At 36.1% G+C, this 20,825-nt stretch overlaps 1 protein-coding gene across 3 annotated transcripts in view; it reads right to left on the bottom strand.

The window, feature by feature from the left end:
• SYNPO2 (synaptopodin 2) overlaps positions 1-20,408 on the bottom strand; it is a 194,137-nt gene extending 173,729 nt beyond the window's left edge. Inside the window, exon 1 of one of the 3 annotated variants that reach the window (XM_054486063.1) lies at positions 20,056-20,408. In XM_054486063.1, coding sequence (XP_054342038.1) covers positions 20,056-20,160 — 105 coding nt within the window. In that variant the 5' untranslated portion in view covers positions 20,161-20,408. The remainder of the gene's footprint in view (positions 1-20,055) is intronic. The other 2 variants (XM_054486061.2, XM_054486062.2) reach the window with 2 other exon arrangements.
• Between the last annotated feature and the right edge of the window lie 417 nt (positions 20,409-20,825).

Here is a 20,825-nt window from a genome sequence, read left to right as displayed (position 1 = left end):
TCTGAAAGGAGCTTTATCCTCTATACTAGGCATCCCTCAGTGTGAATTTGCAATCACAGGTATTTTTTGTTAATGTCACAAGGATGTTCGAGGGTACATATGAGCCCTGTGTCCATATTTCATTGCAGTCACTCCCATGCATCTGGACTCCAGGTCAGGCTGCTGGGCATGTTGAGGGGTACGTCTGCAGTGCCAGATAATTGAACAATGGATCAGAAGATGGTCATTCCTCTATGGCTTTATGTTACGGGGGCCCAATCTTTTAAAAAACAAATTATTCAGTTCCTTTTTCTAATCACAAGATAGGTCAGGAACCTTTAAGCAATATTAAAACTAAATTCTGTAAACTATATTAAAAACAAAATAAAGGTTTTTATAATACTTTTGTGAACTAGAACAAAAAATTAATTACAAGATCCAAATTTCAATGGCCTTCTCTTGAAACAGATCCTATAACCTGAGTAGGACAGTGGTATGATGGCATTTATAACTCCTGTTCTATAAGGCTTTATCATGTGCACAACCTATTTTCACATATCTCCCAAAAGAGAGATATCAGAATTTAATTATTTTTTAGGATAGATTTTTTTATTTGATTTATCCTGTCTTGATAATTCCATGAAAAGCTGCAAACCCAGACTTCCTAAGCTTTAATACCTTCCCGCCCATTGCTTTTAGAACATTGATCATACTTATGAATGCTTTTTATCCTGAAATGATCTGGAAATCTAATCAAACTAAAATGTGAGAATTTTTTTCTATCAAAAATTTTTTCAAGTCATTTTTTAAAGTACCAAATCACTATTAATATTTTAAAATGTTTAGACATGGAAGTATGTTACCTAGATTATTTGACCTTGACACATACTTATTTTATCAGCCAAAGGAAATCTGTACTGGCCAATATAATGAGTAACAAGTACATGATAAGAAAAGTTCTCTTTATGTATAAAACAGCCTTCAAATTAATTCACATATTCTTAATTTTTACAAAAATATAAAATAAAAGAAAGGAAATAATTTTAAGAAAGCCATCATTTATCATATTCTCTTACTAAGCAACTCCACATTTAGTCATTTATTCTAGAGGGACGATCAGAAAAGTGCACAAATATATTTTACGTATACAAAAGTATTCATCTCAGCACTATCTGTAATGGTTAAAAATTAGAAATAACCTACATGTTCAATAGGGAATTAGTTAAGTCAATAACGGTCAATCTATATAATGTAATACTACACAGCCATTAAAAATTATGATGTAAATCAGTATTCATGGACATGGAAAGATGTCCATGATGTGTCATTTAATAAGAAAGCACATTAAGTACCATTCTTTTTCATGGAATGGAAGGTAAGAGTGATTGTGAGTTGCTGTGTGCACAGAGGGGTCTGAAAAGTTGCTCCGCAAAGTGTTAATAATGTGGTATTTCTGGCTGGTATAGTTTTTACTTTATTTTTATCCTTTTCTGTAATGTTTGAATTACTTTTATAATGACAATGTGTCATTTTTATGTTCCAAAAATTAAAGCCATTTTCAATTCTAGTTATTTTAGGGGTTTAGAGTATAGACTGTAAAGAAGTTATTTGTAGGACACAGCCATGATTTGATTGAAATAGTGCATTTTAAGATGTGGCACTATGCTAATCAAGTCCAAGTATACCAATGACTCCTTTTTCTCTTTGACATATTTACCCAAATGAGGGGTTTAAGGAATAGATGAACAATGTCAAACATATCCTCTCTTCTCCCATTTCCATCAAATTTGAATGCTTCATAGAAGTAGACAGCTAGGTCAGAGTATTATAGCAGTTTTAATAATGGAAATGAATGGTTTTAACTCTATGAGATGGTCTGTATCAATTGTTTCTTTGGGATTTCTAGTGGGGGAAGGGAAACAAAACATAAAAGCTATAAATCATATTGGATCCAAAGTTTGAGTAAGGAAGTTAGATTTATAAAAACATCAATTGTGTTTAAATCCATGCACTGTTAATGACGTTTTTTAAAAAACATATTGATTACATTTTCATATGGTGGGGAACTGCTTCATTATTTTAAAAAGTTATAAGGAAAAGAAAATAATTAAGCATTTATTTTTCAAAAGGGCCAGACTCAGTGTCTCACACCTGTAATCCAGCAGTTCGGGAGGCTGAGGTGGGAAAATAGCTTGAAGCTAGGAGTTCAAGACCAGCCTTGGCAACAAAGCGAGACCCTGTCTCTACAAAAAATAGAAAAAAAAAAAATTAGCTGGGTGTGGTGGTACGTACACACCTGTGGTCCTAGCTACTTAGGAGGCTGACGTGGGAGGAACACTTGGAGTTGGAGGCTGCAGTGAGCTATGATGGTGCCACTACAGTCCAGCCTGGGCAAACTGTTTCCTAAGAAAAATAAAAATAATAAAATAATTAAAAAGGAGCTGCATTGGAAAATGCTGAATTCAATAGTAATTTGCTAAAATACCATCTTAGGCATAAAAAAAGATCTAGTAAGGTACACATTAAATTGGTAGCATTTTGAGACCTTTTCTTTTTTTTAAACAAAGATACAAATTATAATTTGGAGAAATTCAAATAAAATCCCCAAACAATACTGTATAAATAATCATCCTTTCCAGAAAACACTTCTTTATTTTTCAAATTCACTGAGACAATATGACCATTCATGGGCATTTTCTTTCTCTCATTATTGTCTTGATTTAAAATAGCTCTAACCAAAAAGAACCTTAAAATTATCAACTCTAAATTTTTTATTTTATAAATAGAGCAACTGAGAGCCAGTTAGTGTCAGTGATATAGTTAAGGTAATGGAGGTAAGAGAAATTAGACTCATACCTCGAATTCAGGTCTCCTGATTCTCAGTTCTATCAACAGTCTTTCCACTGAAGCTCTTGGATTTGCATCTTGTTACTATATACTATCACATTAAAAATCTGAACACACACATGTACAACATATATATCACTCTTCTGATTACTCTTTATATAAGTTGCCTATTTTTTTTAAAAAAAGCAAAACCTCAGCAAAATCAAGCTTTTCAATAGTTGCCACTCTTGAACTAACAATAAAAGATGTACAGTCATTCATTCATTTATTCAGCAACCTTTCAACGGGTATATTAGCCTGCCTTAAGTATCTAGTTATACATGTATGTGGCACATGTTAATCATTCATCTTGAAAGCATTATTTTGGAAAATGCCAAGAACTATGAAAAGATGTGGTTCCTACTTTCAAAGAGCAGGGTGACAATATAAGTGCAAAAAAATGCAAATCATTTAACTAGAAATACAAGTGAGGAACAAGCCCCTATATCATAACATTAGCTATATCAAAACAATAATATTTAAGTATCAAATAGGAAAGGATTCCAATGACTGCAGTCTCCCTTGCCACCTTGGCTCAAGGACACTGAGCCCACGTGAGAATTCGAGACTCGGGTGACAAATGAGGATGACATGTTCAGGAGAACATGAGAGCAGCCTCACTAGACAAAACAAGCTTGTCTGATAGGGAAGTTGTGTGGCTGGCCGGGGAAAGGGAGGAGGGTACGTACAATGAAAGGAGGTAAAGGATCTTACAAACCTGAAAAGGGATTTTGCTATGAGAGATGTGCTGGACTGTTGAAACGCACTCCTGGAAAATCACACAATGTCTATAAGGGTGAAATAACTTTCCATACTATGTTGTTACAGTTCCATGAAAATCAGTTAAGACAGATTTATGCCTGACTTCCTGTGTTCTCTCTCTCTCTCTCACACAGACACACACACACACACACACACACACACACACACACACACACATCAGGTATCACTTCTGTTTCTTCTGCAGGTAAGGCAATATTAGGTTCAATGTCTCAATTTGCTTAGGAAGCTACAGTGAGAAGAGACTTCAAAAATCTAGATAAAGAAAGAACGGCAATTAAGAGAATGGGAGCAGTGAATAGAGAGAAGAAGGAATTTTCCAGCTCAAATAAGAAAGAGAAACAGAGGGTCAGGGTAATTGGATATCCTGAAGATCATAATGGAATAAATAACATGATGGGATCCTTAATTGAATTTGTGTCTACTCTCAGTCCTGTGTCCGCAGCTGAAAGGACCCACAGTAACCTAGTCAACATGGAGCTATCTGGTCATTGTAGCATGGGGGTAGGATGCAGTAATGAACTTCCTCTCCCTGACCACAGCTCTGCACTGAGATAAAATTGTTCTGATCAACACTTCCCCATCTGGCAGGCCGGCAGCCAAAATACTGGAGACCTGAAAATGGATCACTGCATTTTGACTCCCTACAGCAACTGATAAATGTAATATAATATTTACACAAGTCAATCTAATAGCAGTCATGCTGAGCACCATCCAATGGAAAATGCTATGTTTTTCATGAAAGAAAAAAAATAAAGGTAACTTCTATGGTATTATCTGACTCTCACAGATTTTGTTTTTCATTTTAGCTTGATCTTGACTGATGAAAATAACTCACCACTGTTTGAAAAGCTAAAAACTCCAAGGAGCTGAATGTATTATCATTTACTTAGAAAAAGCAGCCTTATATAGTAATAAGGTTTTGTAATTTAGAAGACAAGCATGTGGGGGTGGAGGTGGGGGAGGGAACAAAATCCTCATTAGCCTTTGCCAAAGGCCCTGGCACAGAATTTTCCTGACTATTCAGAGATCAGTGTCCTATATTTACTTACCAAGGACAATTTATTTTCTTTTATATTTTCAAAGTGCTTGAAATGATTTCTTCTCTTCGTGATGATTTCCATATGCTGTTTCCAATTAAAGGGCAATAGGTTATTCAGCAAATGTGAGGCAGCATTCTAAAACTATTAAATGCCACTTCACAAGGTGGGACTCCAAGGACTACAGGAGCCCTTCCAATGACATCGGGTCTCAAAAATCACTGAATAGAAGACAGCAGATATGGCTTAATTTCATAAAAGTTAGTTAGATAAAATTAGAATAACCGCAAACATGCTAATAATAATTTTTAAACTCTTGAATGTTTTGTAAGTACTAAGTGATTTGAATGTATAATTTCTAACCTGAAAACACTCCTTGGAAATGAGCGTTATAACTATCTCCATGTTACAAATGAGGAAACTGAGGCACAAAGACTAATATATTGAAAGAAAGTCCATTTGCTCTAAATAGAGCTCAAGAGAATTATATGCAATTAATTATAGCTTGAGGTATTTCCTTTTAAAAATCTGTACCATTGGCTGAGCACGGTGGCTCATGCCTGTAATCCTAGCACTTTGGGAGGCTGAGATGGGCGGATCATGAGGTCAGGAGATCAAGACCATCTTGGCCAACATGGTGAAACCCCTTGTTGAAACTACTGAAAATACAAAAATTAGCTGGGCATGGTGGCATGTGCCTGTAAATCCCAGCCACTCAAGAAGCTAAGCAGGAGAATCGCTTGAACCAGGGAGTCAGAGGTTGCAGTGAGCCGAGATCATGCCACTGCACTCCAGCCTGGTGACAGAGTGAGATTCTGTCTAAAAAAAAAAAAAAAAAAATTGTACCATTTTTAAGTGGGACAATCATTTGATTTTATTTGGCCACATAAAAAACATAATTTTAGGATCTCTTCGCTTAAACTGATTAAACTGCATACCAAAGTAATCTTGATTAGTAATTGATACTGCAAACATTTTCTGAAATGTCATATTTATCAAAAATGAAAACTTGCACTGCGTAAAAGCATCATCGCAAGTTGTTCCATCTGGCTTTTGTGCTCTTGATTTTATTTGTATATCTGGAGTTAAGTGAATTGGACTACTGCTTTTCTTAATTTTTCAATAAATAAAACTTGTTTAGAAGACAGTTACTTCCTCCTTTAACTAGAATAACAATACTCACGACAAACCCCTTTACTGCATGATTACTGTGTGCCAGGTACACAGAAAGAGAAAGAGACTTTCTCATGAGCGCATTCTCTTTCAGCATTTTGCAATATATTATGTTTTACTGTGCCTGATTAAGTGAATTTCCAGATAATTATCTAGTTTCAAGGAAATCATCTTAATCGTCTTAATACATAGTCTTTAAAAAGCCTTCTGAGTTATATTATTAACTGGCTTTTTGGGTCTCAGATTTCTCACCTATAAAACTAAGTAGTAGTCCAACATTTTTTTATCTACAAAGGCAGCAATTTCATTACATAGTACCTTATTTTGCAGATGAGGAAACTAAAGCTCTGAAAAATGTCTTTAAAGTTACACAGTAAGTTGTAACCAGCACTGAAATATTTTTATCCTTCCCATGGGTAAGTTTCCAAAAAATATCCAAATAGGATTATCTATTTTTTTAAGGAGAACTGAAATTAAGACACATTAGAAAATACAGCAAAACTCTTCTTTGCTCTAGGTATGGTGTCAAGGTTAAACATGCTAATAATAATTTTTAAACTCTTGAATGTTTTCTAAGTACTAAGTGATCTAGTACAGATCTAAACAGGATCTAGGTATTAAAATTCTCCTCGACACTCCTTAAATTCCTCTTCAGTCACTGGGAGAATACATTTCAGAGGAAGAGAAAAGATTACTTTAATATTATTTTTATCAGAATTGTTACATAAGAGGTTGTAGTGATTATTCACTTAAATAAGTGCTTGACATGGTTTGGCTGTGTCCCCACCCAAATGTCATCTTGAATTGTAGCTCCCATAATTCCCACACGTTATGGGAGGGACCCGGTGGGAGAAAATTAAATCATGGGGGCGGTTTCCCCCATACTGTTCTCCTGATAGTGAATAAGTAAGTCTCACCAGATCTGATGGTTTTATAAGGGGAAACCCCTTTTGCTTGGCTCTCATTCGCTCTTGTCTGCTGCCATTTTGCCTTCCACTATGATTGTGAGGCCTTCCCAGCCACGTGGAACTGTGAGTTCATTAAACCTCTTTCTCTTTATAAATTACTTAGTCTCAGGTATGTCTTTATCGGCAGTGTGAAAATGGACTAATACAGGTGCTCTAGAGACTGGTCAGTAGGCTGCTACATCATGAGAAGCCAAAACGGATGAAGAGGAAATTCGAAGACCACATTGCAAAGTTGTTCTTAAAGGACCTGTGTGTTAATCATTTAATGATGGGAAAATAACCACATGGTCAGAGTTCCCAGGAGAGAGAGTTTTTCATTTTTATCACTGTGAAAGACTGGACTTCTTATAATAATTTGTCATGGAAATATGTGCCAGCTACATTGGCACATTTACTGTTCCTTGACCATACCAAGCACACTTCTGTCTCAGGGCTCCTGTACCTTTACAACCCTGTGCCTGGAAGTCTCTTCCCCCAACTATCTAACAAGCCCACTGGATTCTTATCTACATTTATTTTCATCTACAAAATGAAAAGGAAATGAGCACTAACTAACATTGAATCTACTTTACTATGTGGATTTACAGTGGTATCCTGGTCCAGTCTGGTCTGTGGGCCAGACAGACAGTTATGTACTTCCCACAGTGCTTTGGTGACCTCACCAAAAAGGGGACCCACCTCCCAGCAGGGTGGAGCATTTCTCGTCAATTCATTCTCTTTCAGTATTTTGCAATATATTATGTTTTACTGTGCCTGATTAAGTGAATTTCCATATAATTATCTAGTTTCAAGGAAATTGACTCTCACAAAATGATTCCTATTAAAATATATCTGAACGGAAGTTAATAATTAAAGATAACACATTTCAAGCACAACAGAAAAACAAGAATACAGCAGAGCTGACTCTTTGCCTGGATACTTTTCATCATATTGTGAGATTAATACCATTACTGCTTAATCCTATGTGACAGGTAGAGAAAATATTCAAAATTATCAACAAGATAATTTGAAATATGGGTTATTTGGAATATGTGACAGAGGAACTTTGCCTTATTGTGTCTTATGATGTTAGTTTAGTTAGTGTTACTGTGAAGCAATTGGGATTAGGAAGCTATTTAAAAACTAACATCTGAGCAGGAAAATCTTCTGGATTTGTTTTTTCAACAAGGGTTGAAGTCAGGCAATACTCAATTTAAAACTTAACAGAATTTAAGCCAAGCATAATGTTTAAAAAGATCATCATGGGTACAAATTAAAAATGGCTAAAATAATACAATATGCAACAAACCAAAATGTATTTTTTTGCAAGTACTGTTGAAGATGCAAAGAAAAATATATCAGAAAATTAGTATAAATAATACTAAAACAAACTACATGTCGGAGGAAGTTTCCTGTATGTTTGGATAAAAAAAATATGTTGCTGGTATATCTCGGCTTATGGTATTTTCAAAATTATATTTCAATATTGAAATAAAAAATTACTTCTTTGGGGATCCAGGAAAGAAAGATACTGGAGATAAATTCTCAAAAGTATATGAAGTCTTTAATTCAAGAAAATGAATATTTTGTAGAAAAACTGTGTACATTGATAATCATTGGTAAAGTACTTGGCTTTAGCAGGAACTGACAAATATCTATAGATAGATAGATAGATAGATAGATAGATAGATAGATAGATAGACATATATATATATATATAGAGAGAGAGAGAGAGAGAGAGAGAGAGATTCTAGGGTAAGATTACAAAGGTGCCTTAAATCAAATTCATTCAGTGCATTACTTGTAGGCAAGTTCTTGCAGCAAAATAATAGAAGTGCAAAAATGCTACAGGAGGTCATGATTAATTTTATAGAAACTCACATTTAAACCATACTGGAATCTTTAAAACGTAGCAATGATATAGGGAGTGACTAGGAAATGTTTTTATATCATACACACATTTGTACCACTGAGGTTCCAATGGTATCTCTTGCAAATCCTTAAAATACTTGTGGAACCTAAGGATATTTCAGTTTTATTTAACAGATAAATGGATGTTCCAAATTTGTTGACGTTTTCTGTGATGATGAGTGGCTTTTAGTTGCTGGTCACCTGACATATATTTTAGGATACTAAGCATGATATATTCCCTAACATGAATTGCTTCAAAAGCAAATTTTCAAAAAGAAATGAAAGAGAATTCTTGAAAATATTTCTATAATCAAGTGACTTGGGGCTGGAAATTATTTAAATTTATTATTCTTTAAAACATCATAATAGCACATTTAACTAGGAAGAAGAATTTCTAACCCAATTTCATATTTTTCAAATAAAAAGTACAGCAGTCTGGGTGTGGTGGCTCACGCCTGTAATCTCAGCACTTTGGGAGGCTGAGGTGGGTGGATCCCCTGAAGTCAGGAGTTCCAGACCAGCCTGGCCGACATGGTGAAACCTCGTCTCTACTAAAACTACAAAAATTAGCTGGGGATGGTGGCAGGTGCCTGTAATCCCAGCTAGTCAGGAGGCTGAGGCAGGAGAATCGCTTGAACCTGGGAGGCAGAGGTTGCAGTGGGCCATGATGGCACCATTGCACTCCAGGTTGGGTGACAAGAGCGAGGCTGCATCTCAAAAACAAAACAAAACAAAACAAAAAAGTACAGCCAGGGTTTAATACTAAAATATACAAATGTAGCCTATTCCAATTAGTTTGTAAGAACAAAGGGTAGACATCAGAGAAAATGAAAATCTACTGGTCAAATTGCAACAAAAATAGTTGCATTATTTGTTGATGAAAATGAAAAATGATTATCAGGTAATGATTCATTTCTTCAGTGTGCACCTGCATATATTAAGAGATTATCATATCAGCTATGACAGTCTTTAAACTCAAGAACTGAAATAAATTAAAGTTTCACTAGACCTTTGAATCATTGTATCCCATGGGGTCACATCAAGATTTTCAAAATCTGAAAAAGTCTGTCAATCACATTGTTCTCACTTTAAAAAAAAAGTTCTGGTCAGTGAGAATAAAAAGACATTTTGTATTGTCAGTAAAATAAAATAAAAATAGTTTTAAAATATTGTTTATTTCACCTTTTATCTCATGCTTTAAAGTTTTCTTTTTGGGATGTTTTATACTGTACATAAAATATTAGCCCATCAGTACATGTACATATATGCTATATTTTATATATATGTACATACACGCTGTATATGGGATATGCTCAAAATTGTTTTAATTTAAGAGGCACAGTCAAACCTTTTGGCTACAACTGGTCTAATGGAGGAAACAGACTTGTGAACAAAAGCTTCAGCATCAGGCTGCACGTGGGAGCTCAAGGTGAAAGCTGTGTGTGATCACAGCAACATGGAAGAGCAAGTGCTCCCCTCCGACTAGACAATTGAGTCAAACCTCTCAGAGAACTGACTTTAACAGAGATTTCCAGGGTAAGTAAAATTTCTCCAAGCATTTTAGGGAAGGTGCCAGGAGATGGGGTGGACAAGCATTCCAGCCAAGGACACAGCAGGGATGAAGCAACCAGGGAGGAACAGTGTTTGAGAGAACTGTGGTATTTTCAAATAGCTAAATGCACTTCTGGGAGGGTGACAGGTGATGGGGCTGGACAGTTTGTCAGCATCCAGATCACAGAGGGTTTCGTGTGCCACAGCGGGGCCGTCGGCCTGTGAACAAGCCTCACTGCAGGGTGGCAGCTAAGGGCATGGGCTTTGTCATCAAACTGGCTTCTGTCCTGGTTTTGCCATTTACTAACTATATGATCTTCAATTTTTTACTTAACTTCTCTAAGCCTCAGTTTCCTCCACTGTTAAAAAAAAAAAAAAAAAAAAAAACGATTGTAGGAATATTAGGAACAAAATAATTCCTAAAGTGCTTAACCCATGTCTGCACATAAGATAAAACCAATGTTTGGTTATCTCGATGACAGTGATGGGGAGCCTTTGAAGTATTTTAAGCAGTGATATAACAGGTGATTTAGAAAAATCTCTCTGGCAGCTCTCTGTAGCATGAACTCAAGGCATGTGAAACCAGAAACAAGGAGACCAGTTACAGGGCCAATATAATTATCTAAGAGATAAAAATAAGGACCTGAGCCGAGGTGGTGTGAGCAGGAACACAGAGCAGGAAGTGGAATAGGGGCTACTGAGGAGGTAGAAAATCAGTATCTAGACTGCCAGCAAAACACATTGGATTTATAACCTCTTAATAATTTCACCTCTGATATGTCTTGAACTGCATGACAAAATTCTCAAAAATGGTCAGCTGCTTGAAGCTTTTGCTTCAAAAATAAGGTATCATGCCATAGTTTTCAAGAAGACATGGAAAATCTTGCTAAGAAAATAGAAAATTATCATCCTTCAGAAAGCAGAATTATAAATGTTTCTAGCCTACTGCTATTTTATTTCCTAAGTTATTCGTTCTGGAAATAAAAGTTTCAAATAAAATGATTTGACATTAAGTAATTGAGATTATACTTAACGTCAGAACAAGAAAAGCAGGTTTGGTTTAAGGGGTCACAAAAATTTCTCCAGCATGCTCTTGTTGAGATGCTGTCTTCCCGTCTTAACTGGCTGTTCAAACTAGACTAGACCCAAAAGAGACATGTGTAGGAGCTTAGAACACAAGCCCTGGTTCCAAGCTCTTTAGATGTGAACCCCAGCTCTGATCTTAACTACCCATTTGACCTGGAGAAGTCACTTAACCTCTTTGTGCCCCTGTAATGGAGATCTTAACTAAGGGTAACCTCAGAGTTCTGTCATTATATTTAAAAGGTGATTCAAGAAGTGCCTGGCACCTAGTAAACATCATATATGAGTTTCTTAAATAAAATTTTCTCCAGAAGATACTATTAAAGGCAAGAAGATATTTGGGGTTAAATGACACTCATTGGTCATGATTACAGATTTCCTAGGATAAAAATAACATGTCCTGAAAAGGTGAAATTCAGGAAGGTAAATTTTGTTAAACGGGATGAAGGAAGAAGGGTGAAGGAAGGGGGAGTATCTATAGGTAGAATCAGATAAAATATTGATATGGTTTGCTCTGCATCCCCACTGAAATCTCATCTCAAATTGCAATCCTCACATGTTGAGGGAGGGAACTGGTGGGAGGTGATTGGATCATGGGGGTGGTTTCCCCCATGCTGTTCTCATGATAGTGAGTGAACTCTCACGAGATCTGATGGTTTGAAAGTGTTTGGCAGTCCCCCACTCACTCTCTCTCTCTCGATGCCATGTAAGATGTGCCTTGCTTCCCCTTCACTTTCTGCCATGATTGTAAGTTTCCTGAGGCCTCCCCAGCCATGTGAAACTGAGTCAATTAAACCTCTTGCCTTTATAAATTACCCAGTCTCAAATAGTTCTTTGTAGCAGTGTGAAAATGAACTAATACAGACATAAATCCATAATTCTGTTCAGGAAAGGTCAACCTTCATTTTTTTTTTTTTATCAATCCAGTACCCACACTGCTCTGAAATACAAGAGGAGAAGCTAGTCATTTGTGAGTAGGATTATAAAAATCCAAAGACCAATGGTTAGGAAATAGTTATTTGTTACATAATCTAGAGACACAATTTTTCATTCACAATGTTCCAAATGGTAAATCCACCACATTTTGCTGTTCATTTATCTGAAACACACCAGATTTATATGCTAGTTAAAGGAAACTATATCCAATAATCTGCCACATGCAAAGAATTTCACAAAGACTTGAAGATATAGTTTGTTGAGACTCTGGCCATCTCTGCTTTTGAAAAACAGAAAAGAATGATAGATGATTTAGAAACATTAGGTGCCTAAAGTAATCCAAAACCATAAACATGTTCTCATTGAGGTTGTCAAACAATGAAATATCCTTCAAAAGAGCAGATGTTATTTTCTTTCTCAGATGAGTCTTTTAACTTCATGAAGGTGTTTACTCTTCAGAATTGGTTAGTGAACCTGTTTCAGCAATTCTCTATTTGCTTTTATAAGAACCTCACTGCATTCAGTTTCATCACGAATCTGTTAGAAAAGACACAATAAACTTGGAGTCCATATATTCTTCAGGTTTATTGATAAACAGACTGGTTCCATTTTCAGTCTTTCTCCCATTGCACATTATCTTACAGATGTGTTCCTGTAATCCTTTTCCTCAGGCCCATTAAAAAAAGAATAGTTTGTTATCAATGTTTTCAGGGATTAAGGTTAGATTTGGTGAGATTCTATTTCATACAAACCCTGTATTAAAGTCATTGCAATTTTCAACAATACTAGGTGACAGCCTGTTCTTTTTATCCAGGCTGATGCAGAGGAGTAGCATGATGCCCCTAACAGAGGGAAAGAATTATATTTAACTTTGGGCTTCTTTATATAACGCTTTTGCAATTAATTTATTTTTCAGGATCAGTTTTTTTAATCTATAAACTGAGAATTATAAAACTTTATCAACCGAATTAATATTAAAAGAGATAACATATATTAAGACACTTTGGAAATTATAAGATATACACATGTGAAGTATTTTTAGCCAAATATATAAATTAGTTTATATTCTTAAACACTAATTAACTGACAGAGAGAAGTTATTTTGGAAGCTACATGAAGAAGATTGCTATGAAAAATATGCAAAATATCCAGTTAAGTATAATGTGTATGTCACAATGACACTGCATACTGATGTCCCCATTTGGCAAGGCAAGGATCCTTGCACTTCCTGTGGATGAGTGACTATCATAAAAGGTGGCTAGATTTGAACCATCTTGCCAAGGCCCTACCCAGAAAGGCCAAACTCAACCAGAGTCTAGCAGGAGAAAGCTGGTATCTTGATGAACCAATGGGCTTGTAGAGGGTACAGAAGAGATTATCAGAAGCCTGATTTCCTGTGTTAGGGGACTGTGCACTAATGAGGCCCTCTAGCTCTCCCGGAAGAAACCATACACATGCTCCAGAATTTGGACACCAGCCTCAGAGAGGACATTAATGGGCACTCACATCAACCAAAGAAGCACAACACCCAAAGAAGAGAGAAAAGCCACCTCATTCAGCTATGAATAAATATATCTATCTGCCCCTTTCCTCTTCACATCTTTCCTCCTTCCCTCAACCATGGAGGGGCTAGAGGGATATGGGTAAAGAGCAGATACCTTCCTTTCCATGCCACACCCTGGAGCCACAAGCCTGGCCACAGTGACTAGGGAGAGAGTTTAGAGTCAGACAGTTGACTGAAGCTTTAATTAAAGTTGACTGTTTTAATAACCAAAAGCCACCAGAAAAGATGAGATTTGCCCAAAATGTTACTAACAAAGGGATTCATCTTTATCATGTTCAAAGCAGTTACTAGAAGAAATATATGTTTATAATGGAATTAGTTGACACTCCTTAAAAAAAAATCAGTTACATCACACAGGTTCATATCAATCACGTGTTCTTTATGTATGTTAGTCATGAAAACTTATCACCAACTCATGTGACTTCCATTGATGATTATGTTGAAACTAATATTTCTAGGGAAAATGAATGAAAATTTGACTGGGCATAACAAGAAGTGTATATTCTTCCTCTTTCTTTCTCTTCTTTTTTTTCAAAAAAATGTGAATCAGTACTTTAGTAACCTGGGATGCTTTTTGCTATTAGACAGATGTATAGTTTCAGTTAGCCTAGAGAAGTGTTTCTTGAATGTTACTGTCAGAATATAGAATTCTCAACTTAGAATAAGAACTCTGAACTTTTATTGAGTATTAAACAAAGGCAATTCTTTTTAAAGCAAATCATATTATCTCTATCTCTTCTTCTTCCCTTTTCTCCTACTCTCCTTCCCCCTGCATCTTTCTCCAGTTTTGTTCCCCTGACTTTCCCTCAACACGCTCCACCCACTCCCACTTATGAAGAAGGCACTAGGCAGGCTAGCAAGTCCACGAATGGAGAAGACAAGCTACCAGGGAATAAACTGCTAGTCTCCCCTCTTGCCAGTTCCCCTGATACTTATAATAATCATTTTGGAGCTTCCCAATACCTCCTCTTCCCCACTCCCACTGACCCAGGCAGCCCATCCATTCTGGCTTCAGAAAGGGAAAACCCTCCCACCACTATTACGACCTGCTCACAGTGCCAAAAACTCAGATAATTTTTAGCCTCTCTCTGGTCTTCCTCTTAAGTTGACTAGGAGAGAGGCAGTGGGGAAGGGCGGAAGGGACATAATGTGCCACCACCCGTCAAGCCCTATGGGGACTTATCTGGCCTCACTTTTTTTTTTTAACCTCTTCTTGAATTTTCATAACAATTATAGAACATCAGAGCAGTAAAGAATCTTAGATGATTGATGATGATGATTTCATGAACCAGCAAAATATATATAATATATATTCATATATATCTCTTCTTTTTTTAAGTTTTATTTTATTTTTAATTGACAAATAATACTTGCATGTATTATGGGGTACAACGTGATGTAGCGATACATGTATACATTGTGGAATGATCAAATCAGGCTAATTAGCATATCCATCATCTCAAATATTTATCATTTCTTTGTGATGAGAACATTTAAACTCCTTTTTTTTTTAGCTATTTTGAAATATACAATACATTATTATCAACTATAGTACCCTGCTGTGCAGTAGAACATCAGAATTTTTTGGCCTCAACTTTCTATAACAGTGGTTGTGAATCCTGACCACACATCAGAATTCCCTTTGGAATGTTTATAAATCCTGATGTCCAGGGTGAACCCCAGACCAATAATTAAATCAAGGTTGGATACAAACTATGGTATTTCTTTTGAATAATCTTTCATTTTGGGACCACTTTAACCTACTTTTATCCTCTCGGGCACCTGTTTCCACCAATGAGGAAGAAGAAAAATCAAATCTCATCATTTTTTGTAGTTTAACCATTGGCAAGCAATGTAGCCTTTCTGTGCCGCAATTTCCTCATCTCTAAAATGAGGATTTTTTCATACCTACTCTTTAGGTTTTGAGGAACATTTGAAGAGATAATACCAGCAAAGCACTTGCAACTTTTCCTGGCACATAGCAAGGGCTTGATACATGTAAGCTACATATATGCTATGTCCAGCTAATGGCAAAGTTCATGCATAGTGAATATTCTATCTCATTGTCATCTTTCGGAAACCTCTCTTAAAATATACAATTCCAAAATAAGGATTTTTTAATATCACCTACTTAATAGATTTATCTAGAGCACACTAACTTCTATAAGCATGTCTGTGTTTAAAATTCCTAGAAAGGGCTTAAAATCAATTTAAAAATTAAGTGATTAAGCATATTTTAATAAAGATATTACTAGTTTTCATATACAGGAAGGAGCATTTATTCTTAAGTATACACATTCAAACACATTAACATCTTTTTCCCCCTTTAGAAATACCTATGTTTCTGGAATTCTTCTATTTGAAACATTTTAAAAACCTTACAGATGGCACTAAGGGATAAGAATTATATTATCCGAAATGTGCTTTGTGTAAATAATACATTTTTATTCAAAATCTTAAAGAACACATATCCAATAATAGATAAGAATTATTAAATTCATTTTGGCCTTATGAAACGAAGGATTATACAATGTCACCTCAATTTTAATGAACAATTATCTGAAACTTTGAATTAAATTCAGTAGAATACATACTATAGTGGTGCATAAGATTTGAAGAAAAATAAATTTCTAACTATATTAAAACATATAAAGGATAAACAGTCTGAACTTTTTTTCTTAATTATTTTCAAAATGTGAGTAATTTTTCAATTGCAGGTAAGATTTTTTGTAAAATAAAAATTTCTCCCCACTCCTTTATATGAGGATTTTTCAAAGTGATTTGCCAAAAGTATGTCCTGAGACAGAGCCAGATAAGTACATGTCCCAAAAGAGAGAGTTTTGTAAAGAAGAAGTGCTCACATTGTTTTTGTAAAGCTATCTGCACACACAGTGGGGTTTTCTGTTTGGATAAATTTGTTTCTGTTTATAATCTCTTGAAAATATACTTTGCAGAGTATTATGCTATAACTCAGTGTTAGAAATGTTTGCCTCCCATCACATATATTTAGAATATAAATTAAAAGATATATAAACATTTTAAAAACAAGTTTATATTACTGATTACTTGGGCCTTTTAAAAATTCAGTTTATTTTTTAAAACAAAACAGATTTTCATGCCATTGAGCTTAACTGTCAATGACAAGTTTTGATAATGAATATTCCTGTTATTTATCTTTAAAATTTGGGGTTTGTGTATAGTTCAACCAGCTAACCAAATACTAAACATGTTTGAACATATCTCAGAAGTGACTAAATATGTCACTATAAGGATATTTATTGGGAATTATAAAGTTATTCAATTTTTTATTATTCTTAATAACATTAGACTAAGATTTTTGAACTACTTCTGCCTGTTAGATTTTTACTCTATATAGAATTATGAAAAACCTAAATATGTAGCTATTTCACAACAAGCCAAAATGTGTTATTGTCTACAGAACTGCTTTGTAGCATTCCCATTTTAAGGAGCACGGTTCAAGCACTCGCTGAAATTTTCTTTTCTTTGAAAATTTAAGTTTTCCTTCAACTCCCAAATTAATTATGTGCATGTTATTCAAAACTGTGAACATTTGATTTGACAGCAACCATCTCTCTAGCCTTTCTGTCTCTTTCCTTGCATCCAGCCCTAATAAGCTATCACCAGTCCTTACAAGAAGAGAAGTCTATGCCCAAGCAGCATTCACTTTGCCTTGAACTCATTGAGATACCATGAATAGAATTGAATTGACTTAATGTTTTAAATAAAATACAGTGATCCTAGTGAGGCAATGGCCTTGATAACAGAGAAAGTGATAAGCACTTTGTTCCAAGGGATTTCTCCCACAAATAATGCTAGTATAAGAAATCAAATATAATCGTTTGAACTAAAAAAAGAAAAAGACCAACAAAAATGTGGATTGCCACAATAATTTAGAACTTACATCTTCTATAGATAGCTCTTTAGTCTTTTTAACGTATGGACAAAAAGTAGACTGTAGACTACAGTCTGTCTCTCTCTCTCGCACACACAAACACACAAGAATTAAAGCAAACTTCCAGATACTTTTATAATGATATTTTAAAATCTATAGCTCTAACTATAGTATCACAAACTACAAAAGCAAAGCAAACATCTAGATGCTTTAATAATGATCTTTTGAAAACCACAAATGTATTGCTGGGTATTTTAGGAAGGATGATTTAGGGGGAGTGTAGGATTGGATTCTGACATAGCCTAGCAACCTTACTGAATCCTGGCAATAGATATGCCATTAGCAGAGAATTTCCTCCACAGCACCCTTTCCTAGCAATCTGCTTCAGCTCTTCAGTGAATCGCCACAAGGAGGTTCCACATTGAAATAGGCACATGGAGAACTCAGAAGAAACCCACTACCCACTCTACTCTTCAGGCCTGGCTGCCAAAGAGCCACCAGAGAACAACAGCACTCAGCCACTCTGTCCCCATATTTCAATTAGTAGGCAAGCGATTCTAAAACTGTACACTATCAGGATCGTAGAATACTTTGGCAAGACAGAGCTTCGTAGACTGCACAGTCCAATTTCTTCCTTACTTCTTTACCACCTAAGTTAAAATCTTTGTCTCTCTCTCCCTACACACACACACACACACACACACACACACACATACACACACACAGAGAGAGAGAAACCGATGAGACAGGAAGGGTGAGAGATTTTCCTAAGGCCAGGCTGCAAGTTAGATCAGAGCTGGAATTAGAACCCAAATCGCATACCTAGAGCCAGCCAACTGCTATTCTAGACCCAGGACAAATCTGCTTCAGTGTCATGAATTCTACATATGCTAAATTGGGCATTCATATTTTATCCGAGGTTGCCTGCTATTGACTCCTAAAGGAACCCAACCAAACCACCTTTCTGAGCCTTTAATCACTCTGCCAGTTCCAGGCTGAAAACTCAAGGCAAGTTACTTAACATCTCTGGGCTCTTTCCTCATCTAAAATTCATGGGTTGAACTGCAGACCTCGGAAGAACTTCCCAGTTATAAAAACTCTGCTTTTCATCTACTGTTTTATGCTTCATTCTTGATGTTTGCAATTTTCACTAGGTGGCAGGATTCCACCATCACATTATGAAAGGATTTTCAGATGATGCCTGGAAGCAAAAAGAAGTTTCAAAGAAACTTCTTTCTTCGCAAGGGACACTAAAAAAAAAAAAAAAGTAAAAGCCAGAGGGAAACAATAACTACAAAAAAAAAAAAAAGTAAAAGCCAGAGGGAAACAAACAATAACTACAAAGGCAATGGCCCATATATTTCATAAAGATCTGTACCCATTTTTAATATAAGCATAAAATAGGAAATTAATCCCATGCTCTTGCATGTTCTTCAATACAATACTATAATTTGCAATTTGATGATAAGGTTAGGTAAAAGGTTGCTTAGTTTTGTGCATTTTAAGTTTTATTTTAGCTGAATGCCAATTAGAGAATACCAGATCCCCTTGGGCTAACCAGTAATGCAGGCAATCTAATGGCAATAAAAACTTAAAGCATTTTAAATAGTTATTAATGTGTTACAAAGTTACCTCTTAGTTACTTATAATATATTTAGATTATCTTCTAAGTTTATTTTTGAGATCTTGACCAGAAGAGTACATAAGAAGGAATACAGCACTTGGATTTTTGCATTTATTTGTCAAATCCTTAAAAGGGTATTCTTTTAAATAGATTTTATGACACTTCATCATACTTTTAAAATTATTGCCCAAAATTGGCCTTTTCATGAATGCTGCAGAATAAATGTCACTACCAACACTCTATATGAGTCCCCAAAATAGCCAAGCAAAGTCGTTATGCTGAACTGAGCGTTTCTCCTCTGCCAGAGCCAAGTGAAGTGACATGAAACAATAACTCAACTGAACATTCTAAAATTGCCTGGAAGAAACGCTCCCCAGTGTCTTGCTTGTTGTCCGAAGAACATGGTTAACCAGGCCTTTTCCTCAGCTGATAAATAAGGCATTCTTCCCACCCACCCATCATCGATTGCAAGTTAATGACATAGGATGTGGCCCATTACTCTCCAAAGTTTCTTAGAAAATAACTCACTTCCTAGAAAAATCTTAATATCCGCAGCAAAATCAAACTAATACTTAGACTTCTGCATCAGAACTTGAAAACATCATCAACAGGTTGCTTTCATTCCTTCCTTCCTAGCACAGAGCCGTGATGCTTCGTTCAGGTCCTACCTTTGCAACTTGTAAGGGCTGCTTCTGCTCCTTGCCACCTTGCAGTCTGAACCCCCAGGGCGCCCCTCCAGTCATGGAAATGCAGATAAAATCCCCCGTGCCCATGTTTTCCTTTTAGTTGGGCAGCATGAAGAGCTTGAAAAGACAGACGAAGCTTGGGTGCGGTAGAGGATGCGCACTCAGCTTCGGGTGCCTGCCGAGGACGCAGGACTGGGTATTGCAGAGCGTCCGCCGCTGCTGCAGCCGCTGCCCCAGCCGCTGCCCCAGCCGCCTGCTGCGAATTTGTGCGGCTAATGGGCTCATTCTCAAGGAGGCAGAGGCGCTCGCAGCATCCAGGACACAGCCCACTCTTGCGTCACTCTCCTTTGCTCGGCCCACCTTCATGGAAAGGAAAGCAGCTTCACACACAGGAAAATGTCCTCACGTGGGGCGAGATAAGAGAAAGGAGGACGGAAGGGAGAGCCAAAGTTCTCTTGCACTAACCGATTAAATCCAAGCAGTTAAAGGTATAAGTATGATTGAAAAACATTTAATAATTCTGTAAATAGTAAAGGACACATGAAGGGTTAATCTCCACGCCATGAATGACGTCCTAAAATATGAGCGTTGGGAATTCAACTACTAGAGGATTAGATTCTCTCAAATAAATGTTTTGAGACTTGCCACATTTATGAATGGAATAGACAAAAAAAGAGTTAAAATGAGTTAAATTACTACTTTTCTGTCTGCAGTCTGCTGAATTATTCCTATAAGAGGAAACAAAAGAAAGC

This window comes from Pongo pygmaeus, chromosome 3 (assembly GCF_028885625.2).
Source record: "Pongo pygmaeus isolate AG05252 chromosome 3, NHGRI_mPonPyg2-v2.0_pri, whole genome shotgun sequence".
Classification (NCBI taxonomy): Eukaryota; Metazoa; Chordata; class Mammalia; order Primates; family Hominidae; genus Pongo; species Pongo pygmaeus.
This window is presented reverse-complemented; position numbering and strand designations above follow the sequence as displayed.